Here is a 17,555-nt window from a genome sequence, read left to right as displayed (position 1 = left end):
AACTCTCAATCCTGGTTCGAGGCTATGCTGCTTCTAAGCTCTCCTCACTTTCACGGCAAGAATAGGGGGCTGCAGGATCTTTAAAGTAGGTTCGACCGCATGCTACAGAGGAACGACAGACGGATCAGAGCAACGGATAAGCAGACGGGCGTAGCCCTTCAATCTATAGATTTAATAGCACTACTAACAAATAAGCCGCTGGGAACCATTAATATGAAAAAAAAAGATTGAGATCTGATTCACCTAGAAAAAAGAAAGGTCGATGCAATTGATAAAATCCAAAGCAGACAATGAATCCAGAGGAAAGGTTTGGTCAAAGATCTCCGAAACACTTGTTCAGTGATTCGGCTCCAGATGGAATCTTCGCATATTTCTCTTAATAAGTCAGTGGTTCGGATGGAAATGATACTGAAACCGCTTCCAAAGACTCAGCGATAGGGTAGGGCGTAGTGACTACTCAGATGAAAGCTTCGGAGGAAGCATGGTGTTAAACGAGGTTAGAAGCGGGTTCTTTGCTTCATATTCATTCAGTCATCGCCCACTTCGTATTCTTTATGGTTGAGTTTGTTCCACCTTCTTTGAATGTGGAGGCACTCCTGGGTATCCCAATTAGAAGAGATCTTTATTCACTTTTAGCTTGTAAAGCCGGCTTCTGTCATAGCTGGATCCTAGGTTGCAACTTTAGAGAAAGACTTTCTTCTGTAATAGGAGGAGACCACCCCTTTTTCCATTTTCAGATCAAAAAGAAGATGCTCGGGGTTCGATAGCATTACAATTTATACAATACATACCACCAAAAGATAGTCTAGAAGGGCGATCCTCCTTACGAAGAAAAAGAAAATGAGACATTGATTCCAGCCAGGAATGAACTGTCAATCCAAGCTAGCTCAGGTCGTAATAGCCAGTTCGGTACGAGATATTCAGGTGCAGGTGTGAGCGCTGCGCTAAGGTAGCTTGCTTGCGATCAACCAAATCGAGAGAGAAGTAGGTAGTTGACCAGGGGAATAGTCCCCTTAGATTCGACCGGTGGGTGAGGGAAAGATGAACGAAATTGAGACGCATATGGGAGACTCTTCCTTTTACCATTCATATTTCACCTGATGCTACACCATAAGAAGAGGGGTAGTGAACTACTCATGGTGCAATACACAAAGTGTATTTTTAATGATGGGAAAGAAGGCTCCAGGTCTCAGTTCTTAGAAAAGTGCTTTTTGAGAGTTCCACCGTGATATATATAGTTTATGACTCTGCCATAGGCAGAAAAGCGGGTTGAAGGAGATCATGTTACGTATTCGAATGTTGGGAGGGTCTGCTAGGGTCTTCGTACCTACTATGAATAGAGAAAACTTTCCCCATTGCACTCACTAGCAGCCCAGGTCTTTCCATTCCTAATGTGGATGTTGTGGAATTATCTACTGGTTCTCGTCCACTTACGGTTGACCTCGCCCCCCACTACAGCAGTAGCGCTGGCATGTAATAAGTTTCTGATACAACTTCTCCTAATGGGAGACATTCCGATACCATAGCATGAACCGAAAAGCAAACTCTTCCTCTCGAAAACGAGCTAGCATAGACCACTTGCTTCAAAGCTCAAGGTTCTTCTATAGAAAATCGATAGAAAGGTCGGCTCTTTCACTCTCAGCGAGTCGGGAAACATTTGCAGTCATTACATCAGGAACGCTTTGTTTTGGGAACTAGTGCAATAACTAAATAAAAAAATCCAATCCGCTTGCCTCTTTTAATTTAATTGATAGCTACTTTTTGGAATTGGGAGTCCTATGGATTGCTCTTATCTTATGCCCCGGATCGGAGGGAAAATAGTGTTGTAACCGAAGTAGACTACCGAACGGGTGTGGGGAAGAATCTCGCCAAAGGTTCAATTTCTGATTCCTTTACAACGGTTAACTCAAGGGATTCGATTCTCTTTTACGCTAGGTGAGACCGAGAACTCGATTGCGGGTGAAGCCTTAGTTGTCGCTGGTGGTAGAGGAAAGGCTTTTAGTGGGCCAGTGAACGGTGAATCTTAGGAGATTGAAGATTGAGAAAGCTTTCTCGAGCAGGTAGAATTAGCAACTATAAGAACAAGAGAAAGTCCTTATGGAAGATAGATTTACCAGTCGTAGCCTATGCCTTCGTCTTTCGATGATCAGACCTAAGAAAGGCGGCCTAATTCCGATCAAAAAAAGAGAGAAATTCCCCCAGAAAGGGTAGAGCCTTAGTTACCCGCAGGTCATAAGCTGGTAACCAGTGGAAGAGCAAGAACTTTCAGGTGAAAGACCCTCACTCGAACTCAGTAGGAAGCCAAGCACGCACGAAAGAAGCTTCCCGAGCTGCTGCCTTTACCTTCTTCCTGGGGAGGGGTCTCTAGCACATTATAATGCGAGCTCGGATGCGGATTCCCTTAAATTAGATTTCGTGAGATTAGATGGGCTGGGCTATGTCTTCGGTCTGGATGAATGCGAGTGCACGAAAGGTCTGATCGGCTCATAGGTGGAAGACACTACCTTGAATTAGCTCTTTTCCTCTTTCTTTTTCACAAGCATGAGTAGGACTTATAGTCTTGGAAAAGTCACCCGACTAAGCAAAGAAGGAGGACCTAGTTAAGGAAGAATCGACCGAAGTCAGAGAAAGTGAGCCAGCCTTCCGGAAACGGTGAATTCATAATATAATGTCCTTCTTTTGACGTAGGTTAGGGTTTCCTTTATGTTTTCCCAGTAGTCCGCTTTCCCCTTTCCGAAAAGGGTTGGGGTTTGAATTCCGATTCCCACATACACCTCGATTTTGATGCCGCCGGTCGGTCATTATTATCTACCCGGGGCGCAAGGAAATCCCGGAAAAGCAGAAGGCCGGCTGGTCGTGTAACTTAACCAGTAATGGCCCGGTTCTCGTCCTCTATTCGATCGAGCATGCATTTAAGCCTTTCTTTTCTGATCGTGCTTAAGATTCAGATTATACTAATGCTATAAAGTAAAATAACCCGGTTAAATGATTTTCGCCCCCACCGAGATCTTCGACGACACATATTTCGATCGGTTCTCGACCATAGATATAGAACAAGAGCCAGCTGAAGGTGAATTCCTGGCCTTTGCGTGTGACTTCCACGATCTATCTTCTTGTTTCGTGAGTTCTTTCCTTCGCGGTTTTGCTCCCATTCTTTTCAGTCTTGTAATAGTCTTTGCCTTGATGTGTAATAGCCTAGCTTAGGGCGGAATTCCTTCTTTCAAGACTCAGTCTAAACCCCTCCTGAAGTTGTCTTCATTTTAGATTCCTTATCTCTTTCGAGTGTTGGAAGTGGTGTGGTGGAGCGCGGTCCTTTTCTTTGAGTTGTTGAAATTCCCACCTGCCTCAAAAAATTTTTTTTCTTTCTTGCTTGGGGTGCAGTCCCATATCGCTTAAGCTACCTTTTCCTTGAGGAAAGATTTCCGTATCGTGAGGGCTCTTTCTTATTGATTCATGCGCATCTACTTCTTCTTCTTTGACTTAGGCCGCTCCGTGCCTTTCACAGACAGGAGAGAGGATTGCTACTGGCTTGCTTCCTTGATTGACAGACTGGCTACCAACCGTGCTACAAAACTTCAGCTTGATTGACTAAATATCGTATGATAATGCACTTTCTCTTCCGTCTTTCTTCCGGATAGAATTGGATTGACAGACCCCGAACAGTGCAGGTTGGCGGACAGGGTACGGCTAGAAGTTTACTGAGAAGCGTGGAGCTTGCTGCCCGGTGGTGATTGAAATCAAAAAATGACCTCCAATCTTAAACCCGGGAATCCATTCGCTACCGCTCCTCATACATCCGCTTTGATCTTACCTCTATTGCTTTCCTGACTGGCTAGAGGAATGTCTTTTAAATCAACTAGCTAGTTACTCTGCTTCGCACCTTTTCCTTTCTGGCCCCTCTATAGCTACTCATTTCGGTCCTTTTCAAAGTCCTTCCGGTGTCTAGCATCTTCCGCTCCTAGTCATCCCACCGACTCCGGATATCTCAGTCACTTCCTCAGTAGCTGGGGCTTGACTATGAGCTGTAGTCTTTTTTATGACTTCTTTCTAGTCTTCTTTTTACGGGACTGCTTTTTGTTTGATCCTTTTAAGGGATAAAGTGCCAGGGAGTTCTTTTGGGAGCATAAGGTGAGGACGCTAGTTTAGGCTCCACTTGACTTCCATTAGACTGGATTCAAAGAGGCTTTGGTGTTCCATAATAAACCTGAACTTGTAGCTCCGTCAGCCGGCTCCATCAACTGTGCTGTCAGAAACTGGAACTTTCCTCTATACTCTCTATTTCTAGCCCCCTGAAATTAACAGATTTAGGGGAGGAGAACAACTTCATTACTGGTGGTATCTTCACGAGGGATTGGAAAAGCTATTTCTCTAACCAGAACTTTCGGGGTTCCGTAGAGAGGAGATAGAAAAAAAGTCTTTTAAAGAGGGCAGCAGAAGCGAAGTAGAGGAGACCGGAAACTACTTAGCTGTCAACGACGTCCGCTTTCTTACAAATCTTTATGCGGGTACACCTTCGAAACATGAGACTAAAGACCTTTCTTGAGGCGCTTTAAGAAAAGAAGCCAAGCCTCGCGAACATACATGCACCTTCTTTGAAACAGGCTGTGCCTCATCCCGATTCTTCCAAAGAGAAAAGATTGATGAACGAAACGAAGCAGTGCCTTTTCCATCCCCGACTGAAAGGGAGAGGGCTTCTCGCCCGATCCGAATAATCATATATAGTATACTACCTTTCTTAACCTTAACCCTAAGCACAATAAAGTAGCCTCAATGCAGCACTATAACTAACACTAATACTTGTTGACCTCCCTTAAACTACCGGAACATAAGCAGGTTTCTCCACCCGGGTATGTAAGAGCGGCTCAATCCAGGGCCCCGCCCCTGAGTCTTCCCTTGTGTGATCCAACAGATGCTTCCTCCCGAAGGGCTGCTCATTTTCTCTCGAAAACTACCTCCCCGACTCCTACTTCTTTGGATCACTTCACTCACTCTATTGCGAAGACAGACTGGCTAAATAGTAATAGGGGTTCGATAATACACCTAATAAAAGGCTTCACAAACTTACCTCCTTCTAGAGAATTCCTCTTCTTGCTCATCCGGAAATGGGGTCGGATCGGAAGGTCCCTGTCCCTGCTGCCCAATCTTTTGGTAAAATGGAGTAATTCGAACAATGGAAAGAGGCTAGGCCCAAGGTTCTGAAAGAAGCAAGGAATACCAATTGGCTCTTATGTAGAAACTCCTATCAACCGGAACAGAAAGTAGAAGGGTTCACCCCTGCTTCCGAACCTCGCTACCCCGTAACTGAGAAAAAGAGAGGTAGTTTACTACCAAAACTTAATCTATTCCGGCCGAAGATGTTATTCTGACTTCCGGGTAGTTAGCGCAATGTTATCTTGAAGAAAGCGGAATCTTTAATTACATTACCTTGGTAGACTATCTTATTTATAAATATAAATGAAAGGAAGAACCACTCAATCTCCTTCACCTTTGGCCGGCGCAGTTCTGTTTCAATCTTTTGATGGAGCTGCGTAACTCGACTTTGTGAATAGGGCTAAGTCAGCAAGTCGAGATGTGCTCTTTTCCCCGGCTGGGGGCTACGCGGGACTTTCCAACTCGAGAGACTTACTACTAAGAGATTGCAGGGGAAAGATCACCGACCGCACTTCGTGATAGCGCGGAAAGGACCTTTCATCTGGAAGTTGGTAGGGCGGAGCGGATCCTTTAATTGACTACGCTAGGTTCTGAAGGAAAGCAACTAAGAAGCTAAAGGAAGGTAGTTTACTTGCTTAAATTAAAGGGGTAAGGTTACGAAGTAAAGCTACTTGCTTCGCGTACGAGGAGATACTCTTTTCATACCCCTAGTAAAAAAAGGATTCCGTTAGCTTCTTCCCATTAGGTTCTTCGATTTGTTCGGATATACTACTCTATCTATGGCTGCTCTTGTTAATAAGGGCAATCGTTGAAACCTTTATTTCATAACCTTCTGGCTTCTTTTTCTTTACTCTCTCAAAAAAGAGTTCTGTTAGGTTCTTAGTAGCTAGCAGTGAAATGTTTCCTCCCGCTTGTCAATTAATCTTTGGACTCGTAAATGGTGGGTGTCCTATTCAAAGAAAAAGTAAATAAAACCGCTTCTGGTCTAATTCTTGGGCAATCATTGAGTTGGGGCCTACTATAAAGTAAACCTCAGCTACGTAGCACATTAGCTTCTTCCATTCATTCGATCCATTAGGTTCTTCAATTTGTTTAGAGAAGAAACGAGAGACAAGAAAACATCTTTGATTACGATTAAAAGGAACAATCTCAAATGGACCAAGATCAAATTTCGGGTCATTTCTTGGTGAACATGATCTGCCATAATCTCTTCGATCCCTTCATTTATGTGCCAGAATAAAGAGAGATTTGGTAGGAAAGTGGAAGATACTTTTTTGTATATGAAAATCAAAGGGAGTGGTAAAGCTGCAGTAATTCTTTGGAAAAGCCCGATTCTCTTTGTCTTCGAGCTTTCATTCCTCAATCCACTGTTTCGTTCCTTCATATACCTCCCCACCAATAGATAGAGACAAATGGGAATAACCGAACCACGTCTACAAAATGCCAGTACCATGCAGCTGCTTCAAAGCCAACGTGATGCTCCTTGGTCAGATGACCAAGATATTGGCGAATACCACATATGATCAAGAAAAGAGTACCTATAATCACATGAAAACCATGAAAGCCAGTTGCTAAGAAAAAGGTAGAACCATAAATACTGTCCGAAATAGTGAAGGGTGCTTGATAATATTCCATTCCTTGAAAGCCAGTGAATACTAGAGCCAGTGAAACGGTAGCTACTAAAGCGTAAACTGCTCGTTTTTCCTTCCCCGCGAGTATAGCATGATGAGCCCAAGTTACGGCAGCTCCGGATGAAAGGAGAATAGGGGTATTAAGAAAAGGGATTTCCCGAGGATCTAAAACCCCAATCCCTTTTGGGGGCCAAATACCTCCGATCTCTACCGTAGGTGCCAAAGAAGAATGAGAAGAAGCCCGAAAAAAAGCAAAAAGGAACATAACCTCCGATACGATGAACGGAATAAAACCATATCGAAGTCCTAATTGTACAACTTTGGTATGATGTCCTTCCAACGTGGATTCACGTAGAACATCGCGCCACCATACGAACATGGTATATAGGATAAATATGAGGCCCAAACTGAGAAGTGTTGCACCCCCTTGAAATGGGTGCATGTACATCACACCTCCTACGGTGGTTGCCAAAGCTCCGAGTGAACCCGAAATAGGCCATGGACTTGGATCTACCAAATGATAAGAATGCCTCTGAGATTCAATCATAAACCACTTTGCCTCGGTTGTATGTAAACCCCCCCTTCACCCCCACCCCCTAAAGTGGTAAAGAAGGGCTTAAAATTTCTTTTTTTCTATCTGACAGGACAAACAAATAGGAAGGGATGGTTCTTTCATTGCATTGATAGAAGTCTAACTAGAAAAAGATCTCTCTATTACTTTGAGAAGAGAATCGTTGGTTTGACCGACGAACTACGTGGAAAAATGGACCTTCTTTCTTTGATTTTCAGCAAGCATTTTTGGAAAGTCACAATTCTATTCAGTTCGGTTTCGGAAAACTTGCTGGTCGCGGATTAGTGCGTTCCGCGCCGCCGGCGTCCTTAAATCAAAGGCGCAGGTTGATCTCTCTGGTTGAGGCTGCATTCATTTTGACACGTGGGAAGGGCTTACTCTCCTAGTGGCTCGGCTTGGTCTCGCTCCCTTCCCGCACTATTCCTCCCCACTAAAAAGATTGATAATCTCGATAACCTTTCTGAACGTCCGTCTTCGCGGGGCGATTTGAAAAGGGGTATATCTTTCTTGTAGTGCCTTCCATTCCACTATTCTGATCGAGAAAGAATCTCTTCCTAACGACCAAGTCATAGTGAGATTAAAAAATGATGCTTCCTTGGCCGTGTGGAACATGGATTAGCATTATGTCATTCCTACAAGTGATCACCCATCCAGGATTGGAAGAAGTGCTATATGAGGACTTCGAGATCAAATCTAATATGTTTCTTTCCATTCCTCGCGAGCCACTTATTTCTCCGAAACAAGAGATCAAAGTGATTTTCCTCCTTTTTCCCAATAAGTCGACGGCGTTACACCATTGGGATACTTCGAATAAACTAGAGTACATATAGGATACACCGGTGCTAAAACCTTTTCTCAAGATATCTTCCAAACTGTTGGGGTCGTTGCTCCGGATGTTGTTCCCCCGGTGTGAAACCAGTTGGTTCCGTAGTTTTAGAATTCTGCTGATCCCAAGTACTCCATCTCCATCATTGCATATGGGAATATAGAAAGTAAAGAGGAAAAGGCATGACCAGAAGAATTGTGTGAAATAAGTGAATTTATCCAGTTGAGGCATTCTTGATTGAAAAAAAATGATTCCCTCCAGAAAAAAAGTAGTTCTTACCTTCCTGTACGAGTAGTGAAGAACTATAGAGAGCTGTGGTTGGTTGTTGACCAACGGAAAGCATGGGAGAAAGAAGGAGTCACAGCCAGAGATCAAAATTATGAATTGCTCTCACCACCCGGAATGCTCTGCCGAGTGCCATTTCTTGCGATTTGGTCCAAAAAACTATCTAAGGTACGTTCAGAAAGCACGCTCGCCCTAGTCGGGTGGTTAAAGAGGATTGTCCGGATTTCGTGTCTCTTTATTACAACACTAATCGGGTTATATCCATCGTGCACCAATGCTGCTTCTATCTTTTTTTCTACCAGCACCTGCTTTTCCAGGATCCCCAACAATACGCAGTTATCCCGCCAAGTGTTTCGACCCATGAAATACAACCCTAACCGTAGATGAAGTTCTCTCGTCCGAAAAGCATCGCCCATTAAAGGCCGGTATAGCTGCGGAACTTCCGGCGGGATTTCATCAATCTGCACTGGTGCCCCTTGGGGAACACCGGTGTCGGCGGGAACCTCCGGATGTAAACCTACCGCCGGAGCCGGAGAAGAAATTCTACCGTCGCAGGCGGCTACGGTGCCGTTTAAGCACAACAAAATCAAAATCATATTCAAAGTAAAAGTCAAAAAAGAGAGAGGTGGCCTGGCAGGCAAAAGCTCTATTTCCCTTTTTTTATGTAAAGAAAAAGCGCCAACGCCAATAACGAGGGTTAAGCTTAAATACAAATACATAGTTGAAACATTTATTACTGTGTGGACCATGGGCGTTGCCCCATATTCATATTCAACCGGACTTAAAGTGAAATACAAGTTTTTATAAAAATCATAATCATATGGACTTTTTCTTACTATATGAAATCCACAGGACCGTGCCCAGCATAAGATTCTTCTTCTGCGTCTAATCCCTTTTATAATCTTTCAGTTTCTGCCCCCATAACTGATACAGGTGAGCGGCGTACCTAGCCTGTCACACTACGGACCTCTCGTTCTTGCCTGGTGAACCCCAATCTTCATCTCCTCTTCCCCTTCTGTTCAATCCCCGTGGTGAACACAACACTAGAAGAGTCAGCAATCGGGTCTTTCGTAGAAACCCCTGCCTGAATGAACACTGCTATCTCGCCTTCTGATCTTTCTTAAGAGATTTTCCTAATTTATTTCCTACTTCTGTCTATTCGCTTCTACCGGGAGGATTTCCCTGATTGGCTCTCTTGCCTGGAATGACTTCCCTCAGTCCCGTCCCTACTTCTTCTCATGCCACTAATTGATTTCCACTTCTGAACTCCCACGTATTCAATCGATTCTGTTTCATGGCTCGCTGGTCGGAGAGAGTCCACTTCTTCCATTGATTGGGACTTGACTACTTCAGGTGGATCCGATCCTCTTCTTTCTATTTAGGGTGGATCCCTTTCTATTGATTGCAGCTCGTGAGCAAACTACCTATCTATATTACCATTCTAACCTGTCTTTGCTGAACCGTTGTAATATGGAATATTACCCTAGCTCACAGGTTATCCTTCTTAATTACATCATCCCTAACTCACAGGTTATCCTTCTATGATACATTGGATTTATTGGATTCGAAGTTCGGTTCGACTGAGCGAGCTTTCTTTTCACTTGGGCTTCGAAGAAAAAGAAAGCTTAATAGAGATTCTCCTCTTCGGATGGAATAAGAGGCTCCTACTACAATATTACATATTGCCTACTTTACGGGTTACGGGTGAGCTACGAGCAGGCTTGATACCACTCCTTCGGACCCTTCGGACTCCAGCGCTTAGAAGAATCCTTATTAAACTCTTATTACATAGATCCTTCCCTTGAGCAACAAGCAAATTCCCTGACTAAAGAAAGAACTGAGACTAAAAAAAAATATTATACCAACGCTTCCCTTTTTCTTTGTAAGTAAACTTCCATCTTCTAAAGGGAGAGTAAACTCACCTTAGCAGTTTGATTATCCATTTTATTCCCCTGAGATTGAAGTTGCTACTGTACCTGTCTTTGAAGAATGCTTCGAACCCGGCCTAAACGCTTCCTGAGACTCAACCCTACTTCGGCTTCGAGGGACTTCCCTTGTGCTGACTTCTCTCACGTCAGACTGATGCCGGCTTTCTCAAATCAATCGGTAGAAATTCAAAAACCAATTGGATCAAATCAAGATCCCTTGGTCAATGTCATTAGGGTCTCTAAAGGAGAATGCCCTATCGGGCTTTCACGCAGCAGGTTCGGAAGATCGGGCTTGAAAAGCCGCACGATGGCTTTGACTCGCCTTTGGAAAGATGACTTCGAAAGCTCAAGCTTTCCGTTCTCCTATCCTATGATGGCACTCCAAAATAGGGTTCTTTTGAGCCCTGAGAAAGTATGAGTCGCCGTAGTGTGAGAAGTGGAATGATTGGAGAGTGTGAGAAGTTGGCAATTTTGAGTCTCTTTCTTAGATGTGTATATGCGGGTGGGGTGCCACCAAAGGTTTGGAACCCTGTCTCCCTCCCTAGCTAATTGAATACCAGCTTCCTTTTCTATTAGTATTATATGTAACTTCCTTGTCCTATTAGTATGCATGGGACTGTAGGTTGCTTTCTTTGATCTTATCTGCTCACGAATGGTCTGCTTAAGCCAATAAGATCGAAAAGGCTATCTCCGAGTGGCTAAAAATAGTGCGGCACTTTCCTTCAAGCAGGAAGGATGCAAAGTAATCCAAGGGAAAGCTAGACCTCGAGTGAGGAAAGACGGGAGCCACTCTAGTGACCTTTGAAAAGGGTCCGTACTAACCTTACCAGTTATTACTGCCTAGTGCCCAAACTGATTAGAGAGTTGTTGAATAAGCAAATCGGCTGTTTACAGTTACAGCAAACAGGAAAGAAGAGCAGTCGTGTGGAAGGTCTTTCTTCGGCCTTTGCTTCCTCTTCTTAGCCTAGCCGCTTCCAGGCTTCCAGGTAAGGAGAAATAAGTGAACCCTAGCGGGGGAAGAAAAAAGGAACTGAATATAACAATAACAAGCAAGACCAAGGTATATGACCAAAAAGGCCTTGTCACGAGCTGGAGTCGAACCAGCACCTCTGGTAAATGAATACAATCCCAGCGAACTACCATTTATTCTAATCGTGACTTTGTTCACCCGGTTCGTCATGCACAAGAAAAGCAAAACTAACATGACTACATCCGGTCGCGTTTCCGCTAAAACACTATAATCCCCACCCTCCTTACTAAATAAAATGACTGGTTAGTCATCCTCGTTAGCTTTTTTAACAATATCCGAAATGCGTTTAATCATTTCTGATTTTGGAACATTAATTACATGCTCATCGACATGCGGTGATTTTTCACTTTTTTCATTTTTAATAAAAAAATGAAAAACCATAGATTTTAAAAAAAATTAATCATATGGACTTTTTCTTACTATATGAAATCCACACTTTGACACCTAAGATTCCGTAACGAGTAGATACTTTCGCAGGAGCATAATCTATTTTCTGGTTAAATACATTACGAGATGTTTTTCCATACTTTCCGCATTCAGTTCTAGCTATTTCTGCGCCTTTTGATCGACCTGAACAACATATACGGATCCCCTCAACCCCTTTTTTCATTACTAATGGAATATCCTTCACTATTTTACTAAAAATGGAACGAAATGATCTTGTTTTGTTTCTCAGTTGAAAAGAGATGTCTTGAGCAATCGGAGAAGCACTTTGATAAACAGATTTGATCTTGACCGACTCAATTAAGGTATTAGTGTTTGTTCTATTAGACAACAAAGATCGCATTTTTTTCACTTCGTTCAAATAAGAGTTGTACCCGCACGGAATTTGTCTGTTTCTCAGTATGATCTCTATCATCATCTCTATTCCCCTTATCAATTCTCCTATCCTATCTAGGTCTATGAATTTCTCTATCAATTCCATTACCTTATCCTTACCCATGAGGTTCCAACATTTGATCCTTAATTGACCTAGGAGTTGTTCCCGGGCATCCTCAAAAAAAAGGTTATTATACATCCCAACCCCATCCCTTGGAAAGAAAAAGGTAGCACCGAAAAAAGGAAAGAGCGGGATGGTGGTTTTTGTTGTTCCCGCGAAGCGAAGATCATTCGCTTGGCGAATGAAGCGGGTCAACCTCTTTTTGGCTTCGGCCAAACACTTTTTATCGCTGGTCGAGCTTTCTACAAACAAAGCGATGCGAGAACGTATTCTCTTATCTAAGCTTCTTCCCTGTGCATTCGCTCCTCCCATCGTAGATGGTTCAGCCACGCCCGGTGCCACGAAATGATTGAGAACTACGACGGGGTCGAAATGCATTTGGTTCTTTGTATTCAATAAGTATTGCATGACCGAATAATTGAAGGAGGGGCGCACTGCAGGGAGGGTCCTTTTAAGTAGATGACTCGTCGAGCCGTCGGAGCGGGACTTCTTTGGCAAAAAGAACTTGAATAACTTAGTTTTTCTGAAGGGGTCGTCATTTTCTATCAGGAACGCTATGCCATTTACAACCCCGGCGTATTTCGGATGCTTGAAGGCCCTGCTGACCCGAAGTGATTTAGAAAGATTCTTCTTTATCGATGGTGATCGGTCATGGTATCCATAGCGTTGCTTCTTTTTCGGCCAAATCCTAATTTCGTTTTGCTTCTCCCGGTCGTCGAGCCTGATCGACTCGACTCTTTTCCCTGACCCCCGGCCTCTCACTTCGTTTCGTTCTTCTTCTGTATCGCCGCTTGAATGAAGACACCCGATCGGCCCGACTTTCCCAAATGCCCACCACCGGCCCTTCTCCTTTCCGGGTCTGGATTTTTCGCGTCGTTTCAGTCGTCGTGGTCGACGGGGAAGAAAGAAATGAATGAATGTTCTTTTGGGAAAATGTAGAATAATACACGTACCGAGACGAAAGCCAAAAGTAAGTCTCGTAGGTGGACGTATGGAACCGAAATAAGACCTCAGATTGACATCTTGATACACTAATTTACCATAATAATAATCACTAAACCAACTTGAATCTGAACTACGATTAAGATCAAGTCTTACCGAAATCGGATTTCCTTTTCGTGCCATATGCGCTTAGACTTTACTTTACCCCTTTTTATTCCCGGTCCAATATTTGTTCTCGAAAGTCTTCGTTTTCGTTGCTCTAAGGTACACCCGAGCACCTTTTGGTGATGCGATGGTTTGATCCTCACTTGAAGCCTTCAAACAAAGAAAGCACTTTTTCACTACTATATATACTAAAATTAGTTCATATACGAGATTTCTGTTCCATTCCTGCCGACACTAACTATATATAAGACCACTATAGTATGATGGACTAGGCGTCCCCAACTGCTACTGTTTTTGACTTACCAAAAAAGGTCTTTGGCAATCTCAATCCTATTCTTCTGCTTCTCCGTTTGGATACATGGTAACATGTCCCCGCAAGGGAAAGGATGATGGGCGAACTCTTTCGAGCGGGGGTAGCATTCCGCAAAGCCGTCCTGCCTGTCCTGTTCAGTCAGTTGCATATTGGTAAGCATGATTGTAGAAATACAAATAGGCGAAGGATACTATACTAGCCAGACCGAACGGAGGGTTATATAACTCAAGTCTACTGCGGGCACGGGACGGAAGGATTATAGAATACTCCACTTACTGGTGGGACTTGCGAGGGGCGTGCCTGTCGATCCGGATGGCTGGCTGGTCAGGCCGAGCCAACGGTGCAACTCGATGATTTGTGGTCTTGGGACTGGAGTTCCTTCGCAGGGCGAGGGCAGTGCCCCCATCCCGCCTGAATTCCTTTTGCATTATGGATGACAAGGCGCCTTGTATGTGCCGGTTGTGAAGGCAAAGTAGGAGCTAGTATAATGGTTTCCGCCATGCTGCTGAAGAAAGGCTTGCGCAAGGGCCAGGAGACGTATCTGTCTGCCTTGGTGGTACAGGGGGGTCCGAGCCATAAGCTCTAAGGGGAAGAAGGGTGAGGTTAATAAATGTTCCAGCTAGGAATCTCTGTGGTGAAGATGTTTTCAAACTAGTGGCAAAATGTTTTGATCATGGGCACATTCCTGATGGTCTTGGCAGCACACTGATTACCTTGGTGCCTAAAGTGCAGAACCCCCTCTCTATGGCCCAATTCAGACCAATTTCCCTGTGTAACACCATCTACAAATGTATCACCAAAATCATTGTCAACAGACTGAGGCCTCCGATGGGTAAACTAGTTAGCCCCTGCCAAGCAAGCTTTATTCCTGGAAGGCAAATCACTTACAATATTGTCATTGCCCAGGAGGTTCTCCGCACTTTCAGAAGAACCAAAGGTCGAAGAGGATTCATGGCTTGGAAGATAGATCTTGCCAAAGCCTATGACAGATTAAAATGGAGCTTCATTATCACTTGTTTGAAGGATATTCGAATCTCTGGGAAACTTTTGCGCTTAATTGAAGACCTCTGTTGACTTCCAAATCATTCTAAATAAGGAATTTACTGAGAAATTTAAGCCTGCTAGGGGTGTCAGACAGGGTGACCCCCTGTCCCCTTATTTGTTCCTGCTATGTGTTGAAAAACTCTCTCAGTTGATTCAAGCTGCTGTGAATTGTGGAAAGTGGAAACCTGTTAAGGTATCTAGGAGGGGCCCTGCTATTTCTCACCTCTTTTTTGCTGATGACATAATTCTTTTTGCAGAAGCCTCTAGGAAACAGAAATTGTGCTGAACTGCCTTGAGACCTTCTGTGAAGCCTCTGGGCAGAAAATTTGTTTTGAGAAATCCCTTTTTTTGTGTTCTCCCAACACCCATTCTGACATTGCTACTAATATAAGCTTGATCTGTGGGTCCCCTCTCGCTAAGGACCTTGGCAAGTACCTTGGTGTCCCCTTAATTCACTCCAGAATTACCAAGAGTACTTACAGGGAAATTGTTGAAAAGGTGCAAAGTAAACTTGCCTCTTGGAAGGCCAAATCCTTATCTTTAGCTGGTCGTGCAACCCTGATACAGTCTGTTATATCTGCTATTCCCATCTATGCCATGCAGACAGTCAAATTGCCAGCAAGTGTGTGCAAGAAGGTGGATCAACTGAATAAAAGATTCTTATGGGGAGGTTCTGCGGATAAAGCCAAGGTGCACCTAGTTAAATGGAGCCAAGTTTGTTGTCCCAAAGTCAATGGGGCCTAGGCCTGAAACAAATGAATGCTATGAACTCGGCCCTTCTTGCCAAAGCCAGTTGGAGAATGATTCAAAGGGATGAGGGCTTATGGGCTAAGACTTTCTCTGAAATAAATTTGAAAGATGTTGCCTTGATCCCCAATACTCAGATAAATGAGGAGGAAAAAGTTGCTTATTTTCTTTTCTATCCGATGGCCAATGGAATGTTAACAAGCTGAGAGAGGTGCTACCTAATGATATTGTGGAAGAGATTATTGGGATCCCTGCTGGACTTATTGATTCTGATGATGATAGATACATCTGGCAGGGTTCGACTAATGGAACCTTCTCTGTTAAAACTGCTTACAACCTTGCAGCCTCCCTTGATGTACAAACTGACTGGGAGGGAAGCTTCCTATGGAAAATACAACTCCCACCCAGGGTGAAAGCTTTCTTCTGGTTGTTGGGGCAGAATAAGCTGCTTACAAATGCTCAGAGGTTTAGAAGATCGATGACCAATGACCCTACTTGCAGTCACTGTGGATGCACCTGGGAAGACAGTATTCACTGCATGAGGGGCTGTACTAGGGCCAAATCTCTTTTGGATGGTCTTGGCATCCCTCCTTGGTCAACTCCTTTAATTTGCCCTTAATGGCTCAAGGTCAATCTATCTTCCAACCAAAAAACCAGGTTTCATTTGTGTTGGGGTCAAGTTTTTGGTTTATGTTTCTGGTTCCTGTGGAGGTGGAGAAATCTTGAAATTTTTGACCCGGATCAACCTCCCCAGATCTGCATTTGGAACTATGCCAGGGAATGGCGACTGGCCACTACATCCTTGCATTCTAAACCAGCTCGAGTTGAAGCTTATCTAGCTTGGGATCCCCCCCCCACCAAACTGGATTAAGGTGAATATTGATGGTTGCATGAAGGGTCCCAGCGGATCTATTGGTGCTGGTGGTCTCTTGAGAGATAATAATGGGAACTGGATTTCTGGGTTCACTGCCAACCTTGGGAAGGGCAAAATTATAGCTGCAGAACTTTTGGGCCTTTTTTTTGGATTACGCTTGGCTTGGATGAGAGGTTTTAGATCTGTTGAGGTGGAGGTGGATTCTGCTACTGTTGTGACTCTTGTTAATCAGCAGGATAATTCTCTCCATCCTCTCCACACCCTGATCCGTGGCTGCCAAGCTTACTTGAAGATGGACTGGCATTGCAAGCTCTCCCATATCTATAGGGAGAAGAACTTCTCTGCAGACTACTTGGCAAGCATTGGATTGACTTATGACCTGGGTTATTTTGAATCGCAAAGTCCTCCTCCTGGTTGTATTCCTTTTCTGTTTGAAGACTCTCTTGGGTATGCTCGACCCAGAGAGGTAATTAGATAGTTTCTTTTTTGTTTTGGGCCATTCGGCCCCCCAAAAAAAGAAATGTTCCAGCTACCTTTGTTTGCATATGGATTCGCATGGATTTCGCGGAACTAGAGAAAGATACTGCCTCTAGAGATGAGATTCCAAAGATTCGATCCGAAGCTCTCTCTATCGACTCCTCCTTCCCCGGCATAGAAGATCAGATCAACGAGTTCTGGTGTAAGCCCTTCCTTCTTCCCTAATCCAAGCAACGGCAATACAAGGCAGAGTACCGCCTAGCTTCGGATGCTAGTTCAGAACTTTTGATAGAAGGTTTCCCGGTTGCATTGGTTAGTAGATCCGGGGGGTGTTGATTCATTCTGCCTCTCTCCAGTTGCCGGCTGGTTTGGGTCTAGGCAGAGAAAGACAGATTTACAGTTCTGCGCCCAAAGAGAGAGATTAACTACGGAGACTAAGCTGCCTCCTCACCGCGAGGATTTGATCCATCTTTCATACTGACACCCGTTTACTAAACTACTTGAGCCCGCACCGATGTTCGTTCATCACAGTGATCCGGGATCAGAAAAGGTTTGGAAGACATAATGCTTCCTCTGCTCGTCATTGATCGAATGAACTGCTATTCCTGAACGTGGATGCATGGGTTAGCCA

General features: G+C 44.0%; 5 protein-coding genes and 1 non-coding gene across 6 annotated transcripts; 1 reads left to right on the top strand and 5 right to left on the bottom strand.

The window, feature by feature from the left end:
- Positions 1-6,199: 6,199 nt before the first annotated feature.
- On the bottom strand, positions 6,200-6,604 carry sdh4 (succinate dehydrogenase subunit 4). Its single transcript has one exon. It carries the CDS (start codon positions 6,602-6,604, stop codon positions 6,200-6,202), a length of 405 nt encoding a protein of 134 aa, YP_010438246.1.
- cox3 (cytochrome c oxidase subunit III) lies at positions 6,532-7,329 on the bottom strand. The gene has a single exon. It carries the CDS (start codon positions 7,327-7,329, stop codon positions 6,532-6,534), a length of 798 nt encoding a protein of 265 aa, YP_010438245.1.
- A 601-nt stretch (positions 7,330-7,930) lies between these two features.
- On the bottom strand, positions 7,931-8,410 carry atp8 (ATP synthase F0 subunit 8). The gene has a single exon. It carries the CDS (start codon positions 8,408-8,410, stop codon positions 7,931-7,933), a length of 480 nt encoding a protein of 159 aa, YP_010438244.1.
- A 3,062-nt stretch (positions 8,411-11,472) lies between these two features.
- On the bottom strand, positions 11,473-11,551 carry trnT-UGU. The gene has a single exon. It is a non-coding gene; the product is annotated as a tRNA-Thr (tRNA).
- A 271-nt stretch (positions 11,552-11,822) lies between these two features.
- Positions 11,823-13,487, bottom strand: rps3 (ribosomal protein S3). Its single transcript has one exon. It carries the CDS (start codon positions 13,485-13,487, stop codon positions 11,823-11,825), a length of 1,665 nt encoding a protein of 554 aa, YP_010438243.1.
- Positions 13,488-16,463: 2,976 nt separating this feature from the next.
- On the top strand, positions 16,464-16,925 carry rnaseH. The gene has a single exon. It carries the CDS (start codon positions 16,464-16,466, stop codon positions 16,923-16,925), a length of 462 nt encoding a protein of 153 aa, YP_010438242.1.
- Positions 16,926-17,555: the final 630 nt, after the last annotated feature.

Source organism: Pyrus communis, mitochondrion (genome assembly GCF_041283825.1).
Source record: "Pyrus communis mitochondrion, complete genome".
NCBI lineage: Eukaryota > Viridiplantae > Streptophyta > Magnoliopsida > Rosales > Rosaceae > Pyrus > Pyrus communis.
Note: the sequence above shows the minus strand (reverse complement) of the source record. Positions and strands in the feature narration are given on the sequence as shown.